This window comes from Carassius carassius, chromosome 36 (genome assembly GCF_963082965.1).
Source record: "Carassius carassius chromosome 36, fCarCar2.1, whole genome shotgun sequence".
Lineage (NCBI taxonomy): Eukaryota > Metazoa > Chordata > Actinopteri > Cypriniformes > Cyprinidae > Carassius > Carassius carassius.
Genome location: NC_081790.1, coordinates 16,355,485 through 16,382,446, shown reverse-complemented (window position 1 = coordinate 16,382,446; position 26,962 = coordinate 16,355,485). Strand labels below are relative to the sequence as shown.

Genomic DNA, 26,962 nt, shown 5'->3' with positions numbered 1-26,962 from the left:
TTTTTGACAGCCAATGCCGATGTCTTAGAGAGCAGCATGGCCAATAGCCAATATAAAGCTCAGTACAGTATTTTTCACAAATAAAGAAATATTTTATATATATATATATATATATATATATATATATATATATATATATATATATATATATATATATATATATATATATATATATATATATATATATGGAAGTAAACATGCGATCATGTAGGATACAAATGCACAATTTTTAAGATCTCACAGCTGGACCCAACTAAGTCTGCAAGGTTTGTACAAATGAAATGTTTATTAGACATTCAAATAACTGTTTATATAAATGCATATTTGCTGAATTCTGATAGTAAACGAGAAAGTATTATGTTTTTGCCTTTCTATTTCTAACAAAATAAAAGCCATACAATCTATCCGTTGTATGTTAATACAATTAATAATAATCCTCTTGCATGCTATAATGATTAGTTGTTTATTTATTTTCACATTTATTTTTTATGTATTTTTTTAAATATTTATTTGGTCATGTGCTATGTAATAAAACTAATAGTAATTGATCCAAAGACTGCTTGCATGCTTAACAAACAAAAAAGTGTGTGCATATGATTATTTATTTTGTATTTGTATTTATATATGTTATGTAATAAAATTATTAATAATAATATTATTAATAATATTTTGTTAATTTATGCATGTATGCATTTACGTACTTATTTATTTATTGTATGTTATGCAATAAAATTAGTAATACTCCCCTTGCATGCTAAACAAACAAGAAAACATGTACAGTATTTATTTATTTTGTGTATGTTATGTAATAAAATTAATAATAGTCCCCTTACCTACTAAACAGACAAGGAAATATTTATTTTTACATTTTATAAAATGAATAATAAATGTTCCAAGGTCTGCTTGCATCCTAAACAAACAAGAAAATGTTTGTTTGTTGATTTGATTTTTTTTTTTTTTAGTTATTCTGTTTTTATGTATATATTTGTTTTTTGGTCAGGTGTTATGTTGCCCCCACTGAAAACATTGGTGCTAGTTTTACTATTGTTGATTTAGTGCTCTTTGAATGCTGCTGTCCCTTGACGCACATTACTGTCATGGTCAGTCTCATCTTCTATCAGCACGCAGGGGAAAATAGCACAGTTAACTCCAATAGATATGCTTTCTCTTGTCCTCTCTTTCTCTGTCTCTCTCTCTCATAGCCATGTTTAATCTGCAAACCAAATGGCATCGGCTGCTGCAGGGCCTTGACTTAATCAGCTGTTGATATTTCTCTCTCTCGCTCTCCACAAGCAGTGGAGACAAACCAACCTGTCAGAAAAAGCGACACATAAACACACCGCCACAGATGACATTAAAAATGAGTCCTGTGTCGTATTTGTCCCTGTTGTCTCTTCAGAAGCAGTGAGGTTGGAGCGTGTGTGTGTCTTTAATTGGACATGTCTGCTTCAGATCCGCACTTTGAGCTCAGCCAGGCAGAGGGAGCGGTTGTGATGAGAGCCTCAGATGCTGCATCCTCGTGAGAGGACACAGTTTGCTGGAATAATAACACTCTCAAGATTACATTTGGATTGCCATTATTTCCCACTGTGCAGCATTCAGTCGGTCTTTACAGTGTGGCCTGTGTCTTCTCTCCCATCGCCCGCCTGCTTATTTACAGGGGCTTTATCATTATTGTTTTCAATTGCTTCAATTTTCTTTTCACTTGCTTTATTTTGTTCAATACCCTGTAATAATTTGGCACAATCCAAGTTCTGCAAATACTGCCACTTTTTTTTCATAAACGTGCGTTTTCTGTGGGAAAAAGAGTTTGGATTGTAATGTTTGATGGGAATCATACCTCACGATGAGATTTTGAGGGAGTCACAATCCGTTTTCAGTAATGATTCTAAAATACATTTAAATTGTGACTTCGAGTCTCACAGCTGTAGACTTTGATTGGGTTTTGGGTGTTATAAAATAAAGCCATTTGACTCCAAGTTGATTATATTTTTATTTAGTGTAGTTTAATTCCTGAGTTCTTCTTTTTTTTTTCTTTTGTGAATAAAAAGAATAGAATTATGTTTGTTTTTGTGAAAAGTGGGGACATCCCATAGGCGTAATGGTTTTTATACTGTATACTGTTTTTTTTTTTATCAACATTTGAATGTTGGCAAGTTCCATCAAAGAAATAATATTTTGAACCAAAAGAAAATAGCATTTTTGTTGAAGTGTGAATCCATCAAACCTCCAAATCTTGCACAGCATCAATATTTCTCACTGTAATGGCTGTTTTGATTCATATGCGGCCGAATGTTGGTGATCGTGTTAGTCTGTGAGCAACTTCCTCCATGAAAAAAAAAGTACAAAAATGTATTTGAAATACATTTATTTTGTGCTAAGTATACTACAAATCCATGTACAATACATATTTATGTGCTTAATAAAAAATACCCTGCATTTGTACTTAAAGTCTGCTAAATTGGGACAACTAACTTTGTGCTTTAATTGTGAGAGCTGAGGTATATTATACAGAGATCATACAGTCCTTAATAACAGTAAAATTAAAACACATTTTAGGAATAATATTTAGAAATATGCATTGTGCAATAAATACTCCAAATAAACTTTAAAGTCTTATGTGATACTTCAATAAATATGTTAATGGATTTGATGTGTACTTAGTATGAAATAAATGGATTTTAAATAAATTATGGCAATTTTTTTTTTTTTTTTATGGCAGAGAAAGAGTTCAAATACTATACAGCATACTATAAATCATTTTGCAGAACTGGAACCAAAATTGCTGTTGGTCATGATTCCAATGCTTGTTACCAATAGATAAAACATAGTTTTTGTCAGATTTAGCCTGACTCCATCCTCAATCACTAATGCCCTCAATGCCATTTTTGCTGCACTGCACTTTAAATTGCACTCTGTATCTGTAATGTTTTGTCCTTCAAATCCTTTTTCAATAAAAAGAATTAATAATTCTTTTATCACTCCGATTCTGAATTGTTTGTGAGCCAGAATCGCTTGAGAACGACTCTGTGAATGGATTTCTTTCCCTCCCACCCCTAGTTTGATCATTAAGTCCCCGCAATCCATGTCATGTCCTCCCTCTCTGTCTTTCTCTCCAGCTCATAACCTCGTTGCCTTTCTTTTCCTTCTCCCAGTCTGTCGCTGTTGATTTCACACCCCCTCTCATTTAGCGTTAGTGTTTTCATATCTGAGACATGGACATTAGTGTGTAATGACAGTAAGTCTTGACGCCTAAAGAACTGATTGCTCCAGTCCTGTCATATCAAAGACACAAAGGAGTCTTAAGTAAATAAATCAGGCTATTCTGCTCTAGCCTACACAGAGAGCATCCTGACAGCGCTCTGAAGGTCTGGGGTGAACACTGTTTATTTCTCTCATCTCTTTTGAAGTTTGAGATCGGAGGCTGGACATGAAGATTTAGACATCTCATCAGCAACACCACATATCTGCACATAACTAAAGCTGGCTTTACAGGCTCTGTGTAAAGGGGTGATTCCAGTGGCTGTTTTGCTCAGTTTTCCTCTGGCTTGGCCTGAAGGAGAGTGTCATTAATGTTGTAACAGTAGAGTGTGTTTATTCAGCGCTTTTAGGGGAAATTTTCCCATTTACTCAAATGCTGACCACGGTGAATGTAAATAGCCATTATTCAGAACTAGCAGACACGTAACCTGTCAAATTAATGCTAAACCTGCATTTAAGATCATTTTTGGACTATTAGGCTCAACAGTAAAGATGGCCAGATGGCCCAGCGCCAGTGCGAAAGAGTTTCAGGCCAGTTGACAAAACTGTCACTCACCCTTTTGGGTCATGTACTGTACATGTACTTGTTTGTACAATCAACAAATAAATAAATACATTTCTTATTTGACTACTAAAAGACAGCATGGAATCAAATTTGATCCTATGAACTTTCATAACACGATTCTCACTGAATTTAAAAAAAAAAGTTTATATTCATAATGTTTCATCAAAATGTAATCACATTCTCTGATATCAAGAACTTCTATTATTGACCAATAGTACAATGTCCGAACTATAATATTTATAACTTGATTTCTCCTCCTACCAACCAATTTTCTGATGAAATGAAGTCACAGTATGCTGTTAAATGCATCACATTATGAATGTTAAATGTGTTGCATGCATTTTTGAGGTTCCATATATAAAATATATATATATATTCTATTCTAATCTGTTCTGTTCTGTTGTTCTATTATAATGATCAAAAATAATGTTAGATATGTGTTTTCTTTCTCAGCTGTTCTCTTTCACTTAATACCTAAACGAGCATGTTTACGAGGATACTTGCAAAGACGGGCATTTTGTAACATACGTATACGTTTGTGTATTTAACCATTCAAGGCCTATAAAGCAGCAAAAATTCTGTTCAATACTCCTGTGTACTATGAGCACTGTCTTCACGTGCGATTGCCTCTCTGACAGCATTCAGAAACTCAGACATCTCAGACAGCACGCGCATACAGCGGAACGAGTTTTCTTTTGCTGCTGATTGCCTTTAATTGGCTTAAAATCACTTGTTCTCTTACGAGAGTTCTCTCGTACTGCGTCTTAGCTAAGATGCTACGGGAAAAGTCTCTTTTCACGAAATACTGAAGCAAAAAATTATCCTTAATTTTGAATTTTTGTAAAGCGCATTTGCAGCAGTACACAGCCATAGGCGAGACGGCTCGCTCGCTCATTGGCTGCTCTGCAGCAAGTGCACAGCCTATCGAGCGCAGGCTGATGCAATATCAGACCAATTAGGACGTTTGAGCCCATCACGCCACTTCCCGCCGAAACGGGTGTGGCCCAACCCTATAAAAGGAGCTCGAAAAGGCTGACTCACCTGATTTTTCATCTCTTCAGCGAAGCTCACGCATCGCTGGATCACGGAGGAAGCAAGCGCCGTCTGAGAAGCATATCAGCGGGACGAGCCATTCTGAAGCTGCTGGCTTTCGTCGCCTTCCACTGCCATTCCTGCTGCGCTGTCCGGTGCCTATATCCTTTCAATTCTGTTATATCCAGCTGTTTTTTATGCGTGTGTGTGTGTTCGCCCTGCGACACACACTCGTAAAAGAGCTTGCGTCTTTTTTAAGATGCCTTCCTGCGGCTCGTCAGAGCCCCACTCAGCGAGGGAGACCGGTACGTCATCTGTGTCTCCTGCCTGGGTGAAGATCATGCAGCGCTCGCGCTCGCTGAAGGCAGATGCCCTCACTGCGAGCTGTTGCCACGGTGACTCTGAGGACTCGCTTGGCTTTTTCTCTGAGCCTCTGCTAGCTTCGGGCAGTGAGGGCTGGGCGAGCTCCGAGGATTTCGCAACTTCTGCTCAGAAGCCCAGCAAACGAGCTGACATCGAGAAGGAGCCGATGCGAGTGCTCACGCTGGCCGCGACGAGTCTCGGCCTCGAGTAGTCTGCACCAGCGCCCCCCCCTCTCGTTCCCGGCTGGATGGTAGTTTCCTCTCGGATGAGCGTACTTCTCAAAGCCCGCCTCATTTCTTCCTGAGCTTCACGAAGAGGTGGCAAAGGCTTGGAACGCTCCATATTCAGCGCGAACTCGTTCGTCTGTCTCACTAGCATTCTCCACACTGGATGATGCTAAAAACAGGAACTACCAGTCACTTCCGCCGGTGGAACAGGCGATAGCGACGCACCTTTTTCCGCCCTCTGCTGGACGGCGGCAAAAGCGGTGTTGCCATCTAAAGCCTGCTGTGTGACGCTGCGTCTGCACTGCACACGATGGCTGCTTCATCGAAGCGCCGGTGTACGAGTTCCGCTGTGGCCGAGCTCTCACCCAAGCGCGCCGCTGTTTCAGTTCCAGGAATTGTGACTGTCTCAGCATTTTCTGCAACGCGCAAGCCTGCACAGTTGCCCGCTTGCCTGCACACAAAAGCCGTTATCACAACAGCTTCAGCAACGCAGCTCGAGACCCCCGTTCTCGCTCTACCGGCCGTCGCCCCGTGCCGCGGGGACCGCGGCAGAGGATTACGGTGAGGCCGGGAGCCCCGAAGCCATCCTAGGAAAGCGCCGTTGTACGAGTCGCCGCAGCCGAACTCTCACCTAAGCGCGCCGCTGTTTCAGTTCCAGGAATTGTGACTGTTTCTGTGTCTTTTGCAATGCCCAAGCCTGTATGGTGGCCCACTTGTGCCTAAAAAAAAAAAAAAAAAAAACCCAGATATTTCCGGAAAAATTTTTATTTTCTGGTGTCCCGGCCACGGCCGATGGTGTTATGAATGTAGTGACGATGCCCACTGCTCAGTGCCCATCTCCACATATAAGCACAGCCCTTCACACAGGGCTCGCGCCCATGAAAGCGACTCAAGTCGATCGCGCGCACTGGTCCCAGTGTGTGCCGAACCATGTGTGGAGAACCGCACGGTTCAATTTTTTTACAACCCCTAATATACACTAAAAAAAATAATTATGACCTTACCTGTCTAGTAGCTTTCTGAAATGGAAATAAACCTTTTTATTTTCAAGACTAAATAATCTTGAAGCAAGTCAAACCCAATCATACTTAAACATTTTAAAGAATTCACCAATTTTGCAGAAATCACACATTTCACAGAATTCACATATTCTACAGATTTCAAACAATACAGTCTGATAGCTTATTGTGCTCTACTTATCATGATAATATCACGTATAACCCCCACATTCCAGAACATTTTCACCTGGCCCTCATGCATCAAGCATACCTTTGAGCAAACAAGTTAAGCCCAAACAGTATCAGTTAAGTATATTTTAAAATTTAGTTTTAAATATTGCATGACAAATGATTTTCAATTCTCAAAGAAATCATTTATTTTTTTATTCAATTTGACCTTATTATTTAATGTAATATTCGTTTAATTTGCAATAAAACTAAAAATTGTAACAAATAAGACATTACAAATCAATATTGTATTTTGTCACTGACAAAAATGGTCTAAAAGTATGTTGCTGGCAAATTAGAAGTACAGTTAATTTGTGTAATGTGTAAGGTGTACAGGCAAATTTTGCTACCACTCTAGCCCAATGTCAGTGTGATCTACACATTGTACTGATCACAAAAAAAAGAAAAAAAAATTTTTTTATATATATATATATATATATATATATATATATATATACATATATATATATATATATATATATATATATATATATATATATATATATATATATATATATATATATATATATATATATTAGGCATTATACAGGTTAACAGATCTATTTACAAAATATACCACCCAACAAAATTGCAGGACTGAACAATAGGACCTACTAGTTTTGTAAATGTAATCTTAAAGGTTAAAAAACAAGTAAGGTTTATTTTTTTGGAACTAAACTGACATTGTACTGTTACAACAGTGGGCCTTATAGGGTTAAACCTACCCTTACCACCAAACCTGTCCCTAACCTTACCTGTAACCCACCCCAATAGCAGCAAAAGTGTTTCACAATACAATATGAACACAATAAGTACATTGTACTTATCTTTTGATGTGAGTACATTGTAGTTAAGGCCACCTGATATAAAGTGGGACCTATTCTATTCTATTCCTCACTCTACAAAGATACAGTTGTATTCAGCATGTCGAAGTTGTTAAAAACAGTAGTATCAAAATATAATTCCTGCATGAAAAACAAACAGCTATCAACTGCTTATGAACCTGAATTTGCTGCTTTAACTTGAATGATCCACTTCTGTCACGCTATCAGCTTCCTGCTGCCCATATACAGTTGGGCTTCCCTGTAAACATGCAAAAAGATCGACGGGCATTTGATTGGTGAATCAGAACAAATCTGACTATGGGTATTTTATATTCCATAAAAAAAATATTAGACACGGCACCTTTAATGCAAACCAAGCTTTCTGTCTGCGAATATATTTGAGTCACAATTCATTTGTCAGAAGCTTGTTACTATCGGAGTACATTTGCTGCTGCAGCTGTAACATCTAAGGCACTTTCAGATTGCACTTTTGAAAAGTTTAAAGCTTCTCTGATATTGTCGAGTCCCATCATGTCACGTCAGTTTATTGTTAGAAACATTACCTTATACTTAGTCATAGCCCTGTGTTTTGTGGGTCATATTCTCTTTGCGTCACCCTGTAGTCAGTGAAAAAAAAAAAATCTTAAGCACACATGGCTCAGCAGGGGCTTGGTTTCTGTCATCTCTTAAAGAGTTCCACTCTACGTGGTAGGTCTGCTTGTTGTGGAACACGCTCTGGCTGTTTATTCTCCACTGAACCAAGTGGCACTATGATAAGATTCTGCCACTGTAATTTTGCAAGGTCAAATTTCCTTGGTGAAGATGTCTGGTTGGTTGATTCGTGCCCAATCGTTTCTTTCCTAACTGATGGTCTGAGCCTTCGTGCTTGATGAAATATCACAAGTCTTCAAATTAATGCTATGCTCTGCTGGTTAAACCTGGAATGGAATATTTCATACTATTTTTAGCAGCTGAGCAGGTTATGTATGCATATCTGAAGGACGAATATTGCTGTTCCGGTGCTGTAAAACAAGATTGTCTGAGATATGTTGGCAGAAACTTGATAGATTTTGTAGACATGTATCAATTAGATGAAAAATGACTTCATCCGGTGTCATAAACAATTTGGTCTGCCTCTTGAATTGAGTACATCTAGAATCCCAGGAGGCTGTTTGTAATGCCTGATTGAAAGCCATAGGAATTGGTGTGGTTGTGTATGGTGTAAGTTAAGTTAGTGTTCTATGCTATGCTAGTGGTACTATATCTTTAATTTAGTTATTATTTTGTCAAGTCATATTTATTAATTTTAGTACATTTTACTAAGTTACCATGTGGGTTTAGTCGAAATAAATAACATTGTCGTAAACTTTGTTTCTTTTTGTGCAGATGCTAGATTTAAAATTGCATTTACAAGATCATTAAAATGTTTGGCGTCAGTAATTTTTTATATTATTATTGTTTTTTAATTTAAAAAATAACAAATAAAAAAAAAAGATAACTGTGACTTTTTATCTCACACATCTGATTTTTTTTTATTGATAATTGCGAGTTTACATCTCTCCATTCAAACTTTTTCTTCTCAGAATTGTGTGCTGTAAACTAACAATTGCAAGTTATAAAGTCTGAATAGTGGTATAAAGGCAGAATTGCGAGAAGTTTATTTTTCGTATAATTGTGAGTTTATATCTCAATTCTGAGTAAGGTCCCAATTGTGAGATATAAACTCGCGATTCTGAGAAGAAAAAAAAGAATTATGAGTTTACATCTCGCAACTCTTTCTCAGAATTGTTAAAATATAAAGAAGTTTGTTTTTTCTCGCAGTTGTGAGTTTATATCACGCAATTCTAAGAAAAAGTTGCGTTTTTGTATTACGCAAATAAAAATAAATGATTCATGCCCTCATATAAAGAAGTTTGTTTTTTCTCGCAAGTGTGAGTTTATATCACGCAATTCTAAGAAAAAGTTGCGTTTTTGTATTACGCAAATAAAAAAAAATGAACCTGCAGGGTTTTAGTTTACTGATGTCCATCCACTGTTTAGCTTCAGCTGAAGCTGATCAGTCTTTGATAAACTATGATTTGGAATATTTGATATGAACAAATTTATTTGTGATTGTTAATATCTTGCAGTCTTATTTTTTTCTGGTCATTTTCTTCCACAGTATATTTAAATGACTGTCATTTAATTACCACCATGATTAAACAGTAGTTTTGTTGACTATATTCAAACTGCCTGAGACTTCAACACTTTCCGCTGTGCTGTCTAGATGTTTTGAACAAATCTTATGTTAACACTCTGCCTTAAGAATCATGTCCAATTGGGGTCAGACTAACCCAAAACTAGGCTAATTATACAGGGCTTCCCTTTACTTCACACAAGCAACCCACTGAATAATCGAGTTTGAAAATCTGTAGTAATGCACATGCACATCCCAAAAGATTAACAGGTGGTGGGGGCTAGACATAAGGCCAGAAAATAAGTGCAAAACTAACGAGCTGTCTGTGAAAGTGCTGATTTTTAATGACCTTAAATAATGAAGATGAGATATTTTGACAAGCAGCCTCCTCAGTCACCTACTTTCTTAATGACTGTATTTTGTAACTCTACCTCGTTCATCAAAGCTTTCACATCTTGCAGTGGCGTTCACAAATCAAACCGTTATTTAAAAGTGCAGCTGTTTTATTTCAGATTATTCCTGACAGCCCGTTTTCAGCTCGTTTAATTGCACAATCGCAGTTTAATTTCAGGAGGGCAAGCTTTACATGCATAAATGACCTTCACGATTAGCTGATGCGAATGGCGCTGGGGGAGATTAAGCTCATTTACATGTGTGACTTCACTCACCTCTGCGGTTCATGTCTACGGGAAGCGTGAATAAGGAAACGTGGTAATCCAGTGAGATTTTCTCATGTCAAAGACATGTACAATGATTCATGCTTGCAGCTGTCTTGTACTGTTAATTTCTGGTTCATTTATGCTTCATTTGAGCCAGTGGCCTTAAAACCCTTATTAGCAGAAATCACATCAAGGCTCAAGTCCTGCCTGCCTGAACATTTCTGGGTTGTAAAACCCGGTATGAGTATTTCACATGCATTGCCATTTCATTAAATCTTTGTTTCCACTTGTTCATCCTTAAATGTTTGATTGGTTCTGTGCGAGTCTATAAAACACAGATAATAAAGAGGAGTCAGTTCTCATACCCTTGGTCCAAATCCATCCCAGCTCTAACGACCTTCCCTTGCCTTTTTCTTTCTCCCTTCAACAAGGCCAAGTGGAGTCAGTGGCCACGTTCAAGGGTAATGAGTTCTTCAGCTACGACCTGTCCCAAAAGCCTATCCAGAGCAGCACAGATGAAATCACCCTGTCCTTCCGGACACTGCAGCGAAACGGCCTCCTGCTCCACACCGGCAAATCTGCAGACTATGTCAACCTGTCTCTGAAAAGTGGGGCTGTGTGCCTGGTCATCAACCTGGGCTCCGGTGCCTTCGAGGCTCTGGTGGAGCCATCCGATGGCAAGTTCAACGATAATGCATGGCACGCGGTCCGCGTGTCCCGCAACCTACGTCAGGTAACGTTCACCTTTGCGCATCGTTTTAAACATTTTTGATGACTATACTTTGGTCAACTTGTGTTATTAGATAAAGTAAATGTATAAATGCATAATTGCAGTATTAACTGTTGAAACTGCTTTTAGCGATTTCTGAACAAAAGTAATAAAACTCTTTGGCTAACAAATGGAGGTTGCAATGAGATTGTATTTTGATGTTCACAAATGGGATGCTCACGACAGGTAATTCAAATAATTTGAAGTGTGCTATTGTGAAAAAATCACTACAGCAGTTTCAATTCAATGTGAACCTTTCATTTAGCTATAAAATGTTTCTTCTGAAATAATTGTTATTTCACATATGATTTTAGCTTTAAATCCTGCGATACCAAGAGTATATTGGTTGTAATAAAAAGTGAATCTTAGACTGCAAGTTTGCACAATGTGGGAAGGGGTCATTTTAAAGTGAGCAGCCAAATTTACTTCAGGAAGGACCCCTTAATTAGGCTTTTAGCAAAGGGAACTTAATGGAAGTGATTTATTTTTTAAACCCAACAGGATGTGTCATTTATATATTTACAGATTTTGCAGAAATGGGTCCTAAAAACTGTAAATAAATGTATTTTGTTCATTTATTTATTTATTTTTAACTTCTGGTTCCTGAAGTCAGTGAATGTTGGGTGATTGATTAAATGCCTGAAATAAGGTATGTGGTTTAACACAAGCTCATAATATTTTTTTTATTTTATTCTATGATCAGTAATACGATGTCTTGCTCATTTGCTAACAAATTACCAAATAGGGCTACAAAAGAAGTTAAGAAGGGACATTAAACATCATTACGTCGAATAGGAAAGATAATTTGTTTACTAGATCACTTTTACAGCCATGTTGTGTTAATACTTGTGCCCCTGCAAACTATTCTTACTCAAACGTTACAATTTGTAGATTTTAAAGAGAAATTGAAAGAGTTGACAGCAATTTGTGTTGGTGATGTTATAATCACGAGGAATATGCTTAGCTTTGTACTTCCGATGATTGTATTTAAGCTTCAATAGTTTGTAAAAAAATGTTTATTTGTAAAGATCTTGATGACCAAAAGATGAATCATGAACTTTTGTTGGTCCCAGAGCTTGGTTTCTGCAAAAATCCACAAGACTATGGAAAAAAACTAAAAAAATCTCCAGATAAAATTCAGATTCAAAATAAAGAGCTCACTTCTTAATGGAATTTACCTCGAGATGAACTGTTTCAGTGGCCCAGGCAGTTGTTTTGGAGCTTGTCCAGCTAACAGTACTAGCCGTCAGAGACTTAACAAGGTAATATGTAACTCTGATAGCAAAATAGATTTACATTTTAAGCACTGCACAAAATATTTCTGTTGTTGGACTCTTGGAGGGCTTTCAGGAATCTTCTTTACTGCAAGATTGAAGTACCATTAAGCCACAGGCTCTTCCAGACATAGAGGGCAGTGTTAATTACCTTTCAGTTGCTACTAACCAGTACGGATGTGTGTGTGTGTGTGTGTGTGTGTGTGCGAGTCCCTGATGAAGAGGAGTGTTTTGATTTGGCGACTCCATTCAAGTCCAGACTGCACCGCTCTGTTTTGCCTGTGATTAAATCCACGACGGTGAATATGCTTCAATTACGCCGGCAAAATAATCTGTCTGCATTCAGCAAGATTTCCATCTTGTGGAGAAGGGGGAATGTTTACTATTTATCATTTAACCTAAGAGAAAAGAGGTCCCTCTATCACAGCCTTCAAAAAGCAGCGTTCATAGTCGAGGCTGTTTTTTTTTTCAGTGCCATTATCCTGATTGTTTTCAATCTGTTAATGCTGAACTATGATTATATGATAGGGTGCATCGTACAGAAACACACTATGCCTGCTCGCTTCTGCCGCCGCTGATTATTTCTTCATTTGACTGCCGTAACCTTTAGCTCAAGTGTTGCTTACAGAGCAGAGCGCACCTTGCATCTGTTAATGAACGAGCTGTTCTGCCAAGACAAATTATGGAAGTACAGGGCTTGGCAACGCCGAGCAGGCAAAAATGAGTGCATAACGGGTATTGACATTTTTGCTTTTGTCATTCATTTACCTTGAATAACGAGTTAGTCGCTACTGCTGCTGTCATTCTTTATTCTAACGCCGCTGCCTCTGCAAGATCCCTCCTTCAAAACCCTCCCTGAACCATCTTGTTTGACAGATTAGTTGAATTCTCTCTCTTTTTGTCTCTTTTACTAACACTAAAGCCTCTAAATGGATTTGTCATTGTTTTTCTTCTGCCTTTACCCCTTCAAATACTAACATGAAAACCTCCATGGAATGTGAGCCACCTGTTTGCCGTTGACAAGTGTCCAAAGAAATTAGGTATAAACTAACAGATTTGAACAATTTTTCCTCATTTTTCCTGGGAAGATATATTCTAATGGAGGGCGGAGAAATTAAGTATCATTTCGTGGTATGGTTAAATTTGCTTTCAAATTTCTAGTAAGTCATTTTCAATCCTTTTAAAGCATCTGTGGAGTTTATGGTATGTAATTTTACTCTCCCTCCTTGTTTTTTTTTCCTTTTTTTGAAGCGCGCAGGGGTTGGACTCCCTACGGTAAACAAACTGCATTATATGGTAGATATCACATTCTAATTTGTCTAGTTTGGTTTGGCCCTTTCTTTTTATCTCTTTTTTGCTTTTACTGTGCAGAAACGACTAAAGAAATGTTTAAAATGGCATCAATCCCCAGGTGCCATGCAAAAGTTCATTTTTTTGCCATTTGCAGTTTATGCACATTGTTTTTTTTGTTTTTTTTTTATAGGCACTCACTATCCCCTCACCCATATTCTTATTAAAATGCATTTTTGTTGTATGAGTTCTAACATCAATAACACATCCTATTTGGCTGAGAGTTTCTACGGTGGGCATAAATGATGCTGTAAGCTGCTGACTTTAGTCTGGGCCAAACTGTGGCTGACAGGAAAACATATTTTTATGCTTAATGTAAATCCTGATGTATTGCTACAAAACCATATCCTCAAACTTGGCATTTACATTAAATTACATGTTAATCCAAAATATAAACTACCCAGTGTCAGTCAATGTAAAAGGGCAGAAGGTGCTCTTTCGCAAAGCATTTCGTAATTCCTCAGATGAAAGAAACAATCAAAAACAAAGATTTGACTGCTGCTCTTGTGCAGCATTTCTGTCCACCTACTCCATTTCCCCTCATTCTCCCCCTTTGATGTTGGCTTTTATTAAATGTTGCAGCATCTCATACAGAGATTTCGATGCACTGTAAGATGTAGCATTTAATAATACTGATTTTGCTTGGAAATGTCCCTTAATATGCAATGTTCTCAAACATTGTATTCATATCTGCCAAGTTAATCAGGAACAAAAGGAGAGAAGGGCAATGAAGGCTTTTATCTGTAGATGCAACTGCATTCACTTTATTGTTAATAGCACATTATATGCCCTGTGCAATAAAAAAAAAACTAAACTTTGTTGCAGACAGATGTTTTCAGTGTGAAGCTAAGTTGTTTATAATGGGAGCGATTTTGTTTTGAAATGTCTTGAAGTTATGGTCTAACTGTGGGTTGCTTATGGTTACCAAGCAACATCAGTCATTTTTAAAGTATTTATTAAACTTACTAAATTAAATATTCTATGACAATGACTATTGAAAATAAAATAAAATAGTTTGACTTTAAGTGATGTAAAATTTCTCTGTGAGATAGGATTTCGTACATATCACCTCATAAATACAATCAGATATACTGTAATATGTTGACAACACTTTAGTACAGGGACCAATTCTCACTAGTAACTAGTTGCTTATAAGCATTCCTATTCATTTATATCCCCAATCCTACCCAATGCCTAAATGTAACAACTAATGCTTATTAACTTCTAATAAACATTAAATTAGGAGTTTATTGAGGCAAACAATGTAGTTAATGGTTTGTTAATGGTGAGAATGGACCTTAAAGGAAAGTGTGACCAATTTGAATATGTTTAGATGTTTACACTTCTTAATGTTAAAACGTACAAGCCTTTCTGTTTCTCCAAGTTACATGTTATTGACGTTCCTTTCTAATTTCCAGTTGCCTCACACTTTAATCTAAAAAGAATGACCTTGTACTGACAAACTGAGGTGTTCTGCTTGAGCACAAACACTCACTGTTTATATAAATTTAAAGTGGAAAATGACAGCTGTTATTAACCTTCTGTCTAGGGAACAGAGATAAAAACGGACCTCCCTTACCCTTCCCTTCCTGTGGCAAGAGTACATCTTGTTTTCCTCATGCGTTTCGTTGTGTTGATTTGTCATTCATTTCTTTAAGTAGCTGATGACATTTGGCACTTTTTATCCAGCACGTGTGACATGTTGTTTGCATCACAGGACTTGTGCTTTGTATACCGTGTTTTTAAATATAATACACAGCTTATACGCCGTGATGCACCCGCATAATTTGCTTCCACTGCATGTGTGGGGGTAACTATTTTTGTTGATGTTGTGTGGTGCTGTACATTGATTTATTTTTAATTTTTTTGGCTTTCTTTTCCCCTCCATGTCTTGCTTTCTCTGCTCTTTCTCTCCTATAAAGGTTCAGACAAATGACGGGTTTCAATTTCAGGACAGCGCACACCAACTAGAATTTCCAGCAAAAAAAACAGATTTTTTTTCCAGCTTTGCCTACTTGTCCGCACTAATATTAATGTTCACAGAATATTTGATGATATTAAAGATGGAATCGGAATCCTTTCTGTCTGTCGGCATGGAAACGCCTAAACCCCCGAGCATTTATTAATACTGCGAGAAAACCACCTGTTTTGGATGTCTGCCAGTGTTTCCACGCTTCAACATTAACATTTACAAATATGACTGTGCTCTAGATTCACTTAATTCATCATAAATGACTCTTTCTAGTGAGTCTAAGTCCTGAAATCGCAGCCCGAGATGTCTTAACCGTCATGCACGGCTTGTGTATTAACAAACTGAAACCTATCGCTACCCAAACACCTCCAAAGTTTTTCTTTTCAAGACATCTCTTATGAAATGTGTACAGTTAATCCAGTAGTTGATCAGAACAGACCACCAACATAGTTAAAAGCAACCTCTGTTATACTAACAATCATTTTTGTGTCTGAATCCCCCACTTTTATACTAATCTTGCATAGTCACCCTTAACATCACTTGCTAACCCACTCAACATATAGTGATTCCTCTTAGTTCCTGTAACCTCCCCTTCCTGTCTCTCCTCTCCAACACTGACTAGTCCAGCACACAAGACAGGATTCTCTCATTCAGAAAGCAGCAATAGCAGACATAAAAATGGGTTGGCCCCTCGCTAACGTATGCATACAGAACCAGAGGAACCCCCACGTGAAACGTGAAGTTTTTTTAGTAGAGGAACTTGTTGAAACCAACAAAGATTTCAGCTTGCGCATAATTAAAAGATTTCCCATGTTCCCTTTCTTGTTTTTTCCCCCTCTCTCTGTTTTCTATCCATCCGTGGCCTTTATGCAAACACAGGTGACGATATCGGTGGACGGCCTGCTGACAACCACTGGCTACACCCAGGAGGACTACACCATGCTGGGCTCAGATGATTTCTTCTATGTGGGCGGCAGTCCGAACACGGCAGATCTGCCCGGCTCCCCTGTGAGCAACAACTTCATGGGCTGCCTTAAAGACGTAAGAAGCGTTTTGTTTGTATATGAATTCAGGCGAGTTGGTCGGGACCTTCTTAAAGAAGTCCTGGTTTCTTGAGTTCCAGTGATGTCATTTTTGTTTGGCGAGCGATCTGTTCTCTTTTACCTCTTCCTTCTCTGTCCTTTCTCCTTTCTCTTTCGAACCTCTCTGAGCATGTCCCATAATTTATGTCATGTCTATACCGTTGAAGTTCCAGCTTTACTATCCTGACAGCCAAATTAAAAATTGATTTCCTCTATGGATCCCCATTTGACTGTCTTAGACTCTCCATCTCTGTCTTGTTGACCCCGTACTCTAGTAATCACCACTGTCTACTTGCTCAACCATACAGTTAGTATCAGCGGCCCTCTTCAGCAGGCGCTTGAGCACTCCTTTATCGTGCCTCTGATAGAGACATATACACATCTACAATGCTGTTACGCTTTTGGGAATCTGTGTTTTGTCTTGTTTTTGTCTTGTCGCTCTTTGGATTTCATTTGGTATTTTGTTGCGCAGGTTCTGGGTGTCATGTTTGTTGTTGGATGTTCATGTTTTCCCCCATGTCGACTGCATCCACCTGTGTAGTATTTAATTAGGCTAGTTTGTCAAGGTATACATACCCTTTCAAGTCATTTGTCAGGTCCTTGTTAGTCTGAAATGTTTTTCTTTTTTTTTTTTGGTTCTTGTATCTTGTCTTTGAAAAGATTGAGACCACTGGGAACAAATCCTGTTTTTTGTTGAGAACTATTTGATATATTTAATAAAATATTAATGTAAAATTAACAGCATGATTTTTTTAGCAAATCAAATGTCTGCCTCAGATCTGTATAAATGTATCCAACAATAAAAACCACAAACTGTATCACCATTTTGTCAATCAATTAATTGTACTATATATATATATATATATTTAATTTATGGAATTTTCAAGCCACTCAAACCATGGTTTAGATAAAAAAAAAAAAAGAAAAAAAAAAAGTAAATTAATGAGAAATAAAATGGCTTACAGTCATTAGTTTGAACTCCTGAGGTTGACATGTTCTGAAGGTTTAGAACCTTTTGTCTGATAACTGTAAAAAAAATACTTCCAGACCTTGTTTTGTACCCCAGTTTGAATAGTGCCAATTCCAAGAATATTTTTACCTTTTCTGAAGAAAATGAAAATAGTTGTTTAGGTGTTCTGAGTGTTTTTAGTGCTTCATCATGCAGTTCCTAGGATGTTGTGTACGGTTGCTAAAGTTTCCCAAGTACAGAAAGAGTCTCCCTCTTCTGAGCATGTGTTGGTCACAATTTATTTTAAGGTCAAATTCTCGTTATTAACAAACCCTTAACTACGACTTATGCCTAAATGAACTATTAATTTGCTGCTTGTAGTTATTTATATTGCATATTATATTGTAGTTGTAGAATATGGTCATGCTGAATTTGTGCTATTTTACTAATAAACAGACAATATGTTGTTAATAGGCATGCTAATAAGCAACTAAGTGAGAATTGGTATGAGTGATCATTATAGTGACCTCCAATTACATAAATGTGAGCTGGGAAACAAGTGACAGACATTTTATAGAAGCAAAAGCTTAAGAAACATTGACATTACAGACCCGTATCTTAATCTGGTAGTGAATCAGGAAGATTAGGATGCTTAGGTTGTGCAGTCGGAGATGGTTTGAAAGGGTCTCATTGATAGATCCCTTTTTGTCCATGCTCTCTGGCAAAAATTGCATTTTTCATGTTCCTTCGCTCAGAGCTGGCACCTCTTGTTTTTGCTCCTACCTCTCCCTTTATTTTTCTGTCATGAGGGCTGACGAGAAACATGGCTGTCTTGTGTTATTTTCAGAGACACTCAAGTTCACACCCAGCAACAAAGAGTCAGTCATCATCTTCGGACAGAGAGAGCTGCTGGTGTAAAAATGAAAAGCATGTTTGCTGTGCAGGGCTGATTCGCCCATCTGGCTGTTGAGACAAAAAATCAACCCCAGGGGACACATTCACAATGCATGTGCTTTAGGAATGTTATTTCATGAGTAGTTTTGCTTTGCGTCTTACCGTGTGGGCTCGACATCATACCCTAGATCAAAATTTCTCAGTTGACGTCAGTTAATGAATGCGCTGTTTATGCGTGTGGTTCAGAAAACCACTTAGCTTTGGCATCGTCGGAGCTAATGTTAGCAGAGGATGATTCATCATATTAATGAAACAGAATATCGATTAGACGAGGGTTTCTGTAGCGCTCTAGATGAGGTCGCTAGGTTTATGTGATCCACTCGTGCTTCGAGTATTTAAAGAGACTGCTGTGTTTACTGACTTGAAAACCGTGCCCCGAGGTACACACATCAGCTGCGGTTTGTTTATACCAGAGGGCAGTGGGCTACTCCATTCCACCCTGTTAGCATTCAAGTGCTTTTTTTCCCTCTCTCTCTCTCTCCCCATCCCAGGTGATCTACACCAATAATGAGTTCAGACTGGAGCTCTCCCGCCTGGCTGAATTGCGTGACCCCAAGGTCACCCTCCAGGGTGACCTGACCTTCCGCTGTGAGGATGTCGCCGCGTTAGACCCCATCAGTTTCGACACGCCGACCGCTTACGTAACCCTTCCGCGCTGGAATGCCAAGAAAACTGGTTCCGTGTCCTTCGACTTCCGAACCACTGAACCCAACGGCCTCTTGCTGTTCAGCCACGGCCGGCTGCAGGGTTCCAAAGACCACAGACCAAAGGTTGACTTCTTCACCATGGAGCTGCTTGAAGGCTTCCTCTACCTGCTCATGGACATGGGCTCCGGGAGCATCAAGATGAAAGTCGGGAACAAAAAGGTCAACGACGGAGAATGGTGCCATGTGGATTTCCAGAGAGAGGGCAGGAAAGGTTAGGATACTGCAAGATCAGCACACAGTATCATTCACCTGTTTAAAACAGTGGTTTTAACCTACTGTACTTGCTTTTGAGACTAAAGGGACATTTCCTCTTAATCTAAAAGCACTTCCTCATTCTGCCCGCTTAGGGTCCATCTGATGTGCATACTTTACAAACTGCTAAATCACTGTACTCCATTTCTTCTACTTCTCATTACCTCTCATTACTGTAAGAGCTCAACTCAAATACACTTTCCACAGTTTAAAAGCAGCAGGCCCAGCGTGGGATTTAGCAAATCCGGGGGGAAGAGGTTGAAGACCTTTCCACTAGCTGAGCTCAGGGAAAAAAAAGGAAGCACAGTGGATTGCTAAATTAATGAAACTTCATTTTTTTAGCTTGTGACAGTCATTGTACAGTAGCTACACTTATTTCATGAGTCACTAAACGGATAGTCTTTGGGGATCAGTTGTAGCAGCATTAATTAAATTAGTTTTAGTTCATTATTAACTAGGGCTGTCAATTAAACGTGATTATTAACTGCTACTACAAGCAATCCAGGGTTGTGCCATTTAACATCAAAATTCCAAATGTTTACTGCCTTGGCTCAAATTGAATTGCATTGCAGACAACATTCTGCAAATGATTTTATGATTATTTACAATTTAGAGTTTAATTAATCAACGTATTGTCACATTTATTAATTTTTTTATTTTATATATTTTTTTTACATTACAGTGGCACTTTATGGACCAACTCTCACTATGAACTAGTTGCTTATTAGCGTGCATTTGACTATCATATTGGCATTTTAGTAGTACTTATAAAGAACAGACAGTATTAATGCCTTATTATACATGACCATATTTTAGATCCCTTAATTCTACCTCATACCTAAACATAACAACTGCCTTACTAACTATTCATAAGCAGCAAATTAGGAGTTTATTGAGACAAAAGTCTTAGTTAATAGTTTGTTAATAGTAAGAACTGGTCCCTAAACTTAAGTGTGATCAATATATCTAAATCAAATTACACTCCTTTTATAAAAAATTGGGTTTACTAGGAGATTATCACTGATCTCCACTTTCTCCTAATTTCTTATCTCCTAGGCTCCATCTCCGTTAACGGCCGTAGCATGCCTTTCTCCACCAACGAGGGCAGCGAGATTCTGGATCTCGATGGTGAAATGTATCTGGGGGGTCTGCCTGAGGACAGCGGGAGTCTTCCTCTCCCCCCAGAGGTGTGGACCGCCCGCCTCAGGCTGGGCTTTGTGGGTTGCGTGCGGGATCTCTTTATAGACGGCCGCAGCAGGGACCTGAGGCGGCTGGCGGAGCTTCAGAGCGCTCCGGGGGTCAGCAGCTTCTGTACGAGAGAGACCCATCGGAGGTGCAGCTCTGAGCCCTGCGCCCACGGAGGCCGCTGCCGCGAGGGCTGGAATCGACACGTCTGCGACTGCACCGGAACTGGATATCTGGGTCCCAACTGTGAGATGGGTGAGGAAAGTAGGGCTTAAAGCAGTGGGAAGGGAGGATTAATCATGGGATTACTTCTCACCGATGAGACACGTTCTCATAAAGAAGAGCAAGGCTTTAGTGCTTCACTTGTATACTTTTATATTGAGATACAGCTGCACTTCAGCTCTATTCATCAGATCGCACCTGCCTAGACCTTTGTCTGCTATTGCTGTATCGTTTTATAATTCTCTCCTGCCCTCTGCTGTCTATCGCTAAGAATAGCAACGTGTGTCCAGGACAGAAATGCCACGGGTGACTCAGCGAGGGTCCACAAACTCTTCAAGCAATAATTTACAGCTTTTCTCAATCACTTTGGCTCAGTTCTCAAGAGTTTATTTTTCTCACAAATATAAGTTCAGGTGTCTGAACAATTAGTTCCTTGTTCACATCAGATTTGAATTTCTTATCGATTTAAGCAAATTACAGTAAAATTAGTGCAATTGTCTAAAATTTGCATAATAACTAAATGCACATGGCTTCTTGATCAAAACTCATGAGTTGATTCTCAGTGAAACTTTCAAACTCTTCACAACTTCTAAATGTTCTTTCATCGTGTGAGCCATCACATGCAAAAAGATCCATTCAGCTACCAAAATCAAACTAACCTAACTATAATGAAAACTAAACTTAATAAAACTATGTAGACACATTTTAAAAACAGTAACTAATAAAAATGACAAAACACAACAAAGTTACTACAATTGAAATTGAAATGGAATGGAATGGAAAAAATCTAAAAACTTTTTTTTAAAAGTATCTCAATAATAGAATAAAATAAATGATAATAATATACAACAACAACGACAATAATAATGTACAATAATAATAATTTACAACAACAACATTAATAATAACAATAAAATAGTATATTCCATTACATATACATTAACAATGTTAAAAATATTATTTATGTAACTACAATTTAACTGTAATTAATATTGTAAATGTAGTGGAAATAATAATAATAATAATAATAAGTATAATTATTATTATTATTTTGTCTTATTACTGTTTAAATTGATATTTAATTGAAGTTATTTACTTATTTTAGACTACTTACTAGGTTGGGAATCGTTAGAAATTTCCGGTTCCGGTTCCACCTAATGGTTCCGGTTCCATTGAAATCATTAATCATTACAAATTAAGGAAAAATACCCAATACTCAACGACTCAATGCTGCATACTGTTTATTACTTACTGCCAACTTAATTTAAAGGTTGACAATGTCAAAATTCAACATATATTACAGTATACACATTTTTAGGTTCAGATTCCGGTTCCATTTAAATGAACTATTATTATGTTTTTTACTACTTTACCTTCATTGAATGTAGCGTTGCTGGAAGGTAGTAAGTAATGTTGAGTAATGCTAGTCCATCAATCAGCATGTGATTCAAAGTTGATGTTTTTTATCAATAACATTTTGCTTTTCAAGCAGGAATAAGCTTGTTGGCCAAATAGTCCCTTGAGGGCTGAGACACTTGTACATTTCCCTAAATGAATGAAATATAAACTGTCATACATATAACCATGTATACACACTCTTCATAAAGCCCCTATTTTACAAGCAATAATGCAGTCAGGCATAGACGGAGCGTGTGTAAGGCTAAGCCTTCCCCTGGCCATGGAGACTTGGGGCAAAAATGCCACTAAATTGGACAAAAATGCCCCTGCACAAACAAATTAAATCAATTACATCTGTTGCCATCAAAGTGAAAATGAACAGACAGTGTGGCATCAAATTAAGATCTGCTCATTTTAGGCGTTTTTACAGTGTTGCGCATTTTAACAAATCACACGCAATTCTGATGAGCTTAAGAATGCAATGACCAATCATAGGCGTTCAGATGAGTCATCTCTGAAAGTCATCAGTTTTGAGTACGCTTTATGATTCTCTCATCATAAACAACAAAGCGCAGATGCAGGTACAGTGTACGTAAGTTAGAGATTCATTTCACAGTGTATACAGCTTCAGTGAGTGTAACGATAGGTTTTTTTTTTTTTTTTGAGAATGCTTAAACTCCCAATAGATCAAAGTTAGTGATAATGTCACTCTCTATATATAATGTATTTCGCTGTTCGAATAATCATGGAAAGGAAACGTTATATAGCCTTATTATCAATTTCTAATGTTTTTATCAAATTGTAATTATGTTAAATACAAATTCAGCCCCATTAAACATATTTTATTAGCCTATGACACCCATGTCAGAAGACGGGTTTATGATGTTTAATACATTTGGCTTCTTCTAGCTTTACCCCGGAGTAAGTTCAACCTCCGCCTATGCAGTCAAGAGATGGTGTGATGCAATGAGTGGTTTAAGTTTTTTTAAACATTTAAAATGCATGAAAATAAATATTTTCTATCACTTTGTTTATCACTCTTGAAATGACCTGTGCACTGAATAATCTATCCCTCATACTTACAGTCTATTGATTTAGTGGCCCAAGTTGAAGTCAGAGTGTATATTAATGACAATATGGGACAAATATTATGTAATTTAGTGATGAGCACAGTTATCAAAGGCACAAGTGCGCGTACAGTCGAGGGAAACGTGTTCGTTAGTTTAAGACACGATGCAGCACGGCGAGTCTGTGGAGTGCGCGTCATTGGAAACAATATTCTCAGTAATTAAAGAGGCAGGGCGTTTCTGTTATTCGGTTTGTGACATCCTTTAAGGGAAAAGCCGAATCATCATAACACTGCTCAAAGAGCTTGGTCAAGTTTCGCACCAGAACCGTTTTCGGAACCAAAACTTAGAAATTGCTCACGGTTCTGGTTCTGAACAAGAAAAGGGTCTCGGTTCCTTACCCTTTTACTTACAAATGCAAAAGCAGCAGAAAAGGCCCTTGTTTTTGAGACCTGTGTTCTCTGATTTTTCCCTTTTGTTTTTGCTCTCTCAGAGTCCGCAGTGCTGAGTTATGATGGCAGCATGTTTCTGAAGGTCCTGATGCCTCACGCTGTTCACACTGAGGCTGAGGACGTGTCTCTGCGCTTCATGTCTCAGAGGGCTTACGGTCTGCTCATGGCCACCACCTCCAAAGAGTCTGCTGACACCCTGCGCCTGGAGCTCGACGGGGGAAGAGTCAGACTCACCGTCAACCTAGGTGACCTTCCACCCCTGACCTCCGAACTCGAGGCACTCATAGAACAAGTCTGGGGTTCCTCCCAGAATGCATTTCACCTTCATTCCTCCATCTTTATCTTTTTCTTCTCTTCTCTTCTCTTCTCTTTTCTTTTTCTTTCTTTCTTTCTTTCTTTCTTTCTTTCTTTCTTTCTTTCTTTCTTTCTTTCTTTCTTTCTTTCTCTCTCTCACCTGTGCAGCCTTCAATGGCTATCTTTTCTGCAGCTTTCAGAGCAGACAGCCAGAGAGACCAACCCATTTAGTTTGTCCTCAGAAGGCACATTGAGTCATAGTAGGGGAGACAGAGGGGAAATTATATCATTATTAATTATATAATTATAATTTTCCATTTTCCTACATTTTCCTACCTGCTATCTTTAGGTAAAAGAAATATAATATAATATAATATAATATAATATAATATAATATAATATAATATAATATAATATAATATAATATAATATAATATAATATAATATAATATAATATAATATAAAGATAAGATAAGATAAGATAAGATAAGATAATTAATAATTAATGAAGAAATAATGTAATTAATTTAAAATATAGCATACGTTATGCAATACAAATAATAATATAATATAAAATGTAAGATATAATAAAATTGAAGAATAAAAAATAGAATTTATATAAAATAATAGTAATAATACATTAAATAATACATTTAAAATAATAAAAAAAATAATAATATGAAATAGTTGTTTGTATGTAACCAAATACTTTTGTGGAACAATTATATATTTTTAAGTTCATAACATTTTATTACATGTTTAAAAGATTCAGACTTTTAATTCAGTCTTGTAGTTTTTATTTTATACTGTACTAGTGTAACATTTGCCTATTAACCTGGTAGCCATAAGGAAATCTTTCACAGTGGCTATCATCTGATGTTAATATTAACTTAAAAAGAACTGCTTTTCGAAGAATATCACGGGGGTTCAGGAAATACTTTATACTTCAAGTATAGTGATAAAAAGTAATAGAATCACATTTCTTTATTCAAACAGAGAGAAAACTTTCCCAAGCATAAGCGGAATAAGGGTGTACTACTCACACTAGGCACGGTTGCCTTGATCCGAGCCCGAGCGTGAGTATCCCGACTATCCTGTCCCGTGCTTTGGCTTGGGCACGGTTAAGATTGCCTAGTGTGAGGTCACCCTAAGTGTTAGACGTCTAGCTTGTTTGTGATTAAAGAAATGTAATTGCCCCCTGATCTCTCCCACCACAAGAACCAAACAGTAATTCTTATAAAGTCTCTCACTGCCCTCTCAGCTCAGCCTCCTGCTCTAACGGCAGACTGTGTCTGTTTGTACAGAAGATTACAGACAGTTCCAGGCCACAGGAGAGTGGAGTCTGAGCTAGTGTTTCTGTCTCCGAGCAGTGTGAAAGTGAGACAGGTCCCTGGCTGTCTGTGGTCACTGTTCTGTAGCGGTTGACAGCTTGAGAGTTCACCACAGCCAAGAGTGCTCACACTGTTCCATAGGATCAGCTGCTCCTTGTTATTACGGGTCCTTAGTCATATCATCAGTCTTTGCAGTGGGGACATTAGGTCTTTACCTTATCAATTCCAGTTAATATAACAAACAATTGTCAAATTATATGTGACTCCGTGTTTGAGAACCTGGCTAAAGTTGCATAATCTAATCTAATCTAGTCATAGTAGTCATAGTTATTTTTTTTTTTTTTTGGTTATTGCTGTAAATTATAGGTTATATCAAAGTATTTCAGATACAGTTCTCACATTAGCGTACCAGAGGCTGACTTTCTAAACACTAATTTAAATCGTCTCCTAACAGAAAAACGTGCTTATTCTCATATAGTTTGGTTCAGAAACATATTTTCTACCATTAGAAAGTTTTGAAGTAATTCGGTCTTTGGACACTTTGGACACTGATGAATTCCTATCGGACATAGTAGTACCTGCATCGGATGCAGAAAACAAAAGATTAGGCTAGATGTTTAAATAAATTCTAAAGAGGCAGAGGCATAATAAACTACAAAACAGCCAGAAATTCATCAAATCTTTGATATGTCTTTGCTCAGTCAATACAAGGTTATATTTTCACAGAATGATGTTTAGATTAAATTGGGATGATTTTATGTAGAAAACAGTGAATCACAAAAAATTACTTTAGCTGGGTTTTCATAGACAGGGTGACATATGTTTTATTTGAACCAAAAGATGAAGTAACAATGAATGAATATATATATATATATATATATATATATATATATATATATATATATATATATATATATATATATATATATATATATATATATATATATATATATATATATATATATATCTTACCAATCCCAAACTTTTGAGCAGTGTGTACTTTGTTATATTAGTTAATGAAACTGAAAACTTTTTCTTTCTTTTTTTTGTTCTTCTGATTTAAGGCGTTTCAAAAGAGGCACATCGAGATATATATATCTATATATATCTCTAAATTTTCAAAAAGGCTGAAAAAATATTGGGTGTATATTTGTTTAGTTCTGCCGCCCAGTCTATAGGTGACCTGTTTTGTAAGCATGAGCTCTTGGCTGATGGTGCAGACTGCCCTTGCCTACAATCATACTGGCAGCACCCACATACAAGGAGGAGGCACAGCACAGGCTAAATCCAATATTTCGTGTGTATATTTATTAATTGCCAAATGCCACATATCCTGTCTGGCATTTCACTCCTTCTCAGTTGTGCTGTCTC

At 37.5% G+C, this 26,962-nt stretch overlaps 1 protein-coding gene across 15 annotated transcripts in view; it reads left to right on the top strand.

Annotated features, from left to right (window-relative positions):
• Positions 1-26,962, top strand: part of nrxn2a (neurexin 2a) — a 372,119-nt gene that overhangs the window by 108,117 nt on the left and 237,040 nt on the right. For 9 of the 15 annotated variants that reach the window (XM_059526521.1, XM_059526520.1, XM_059526517.1 and 6 more), the window contains 6 exons: positions 10,765-11,066; positions 13,628-13,672; positions 16,578-16,739; positions 19,175-19,601; positions 20,699-21,082; positions 24,008-24,211. In XM_059526521.1, the coding sequence (XP_059382504.1) occupies positions 10,765-11,066; positions 13,628-13,672; positions 16,578-16,739; positions 19,175-19,601; positions 20,699-21,082; positions 24,008-24,211 (1,524 nt within the window). The remainder of the gene's footprint in view (positions 1-10,764; positions 11,067-13,627; positions 13,673-16,577; positions 16,740-19,174; positions 19,602-20,698; positions 21,083-24,007; positions 24,212-26,962) is intronic. The other 6 variants (XM_059526522.1, XM_059526518.1, XM_059526516.1 and 3 more) reach the window with 2 other exon arrangements.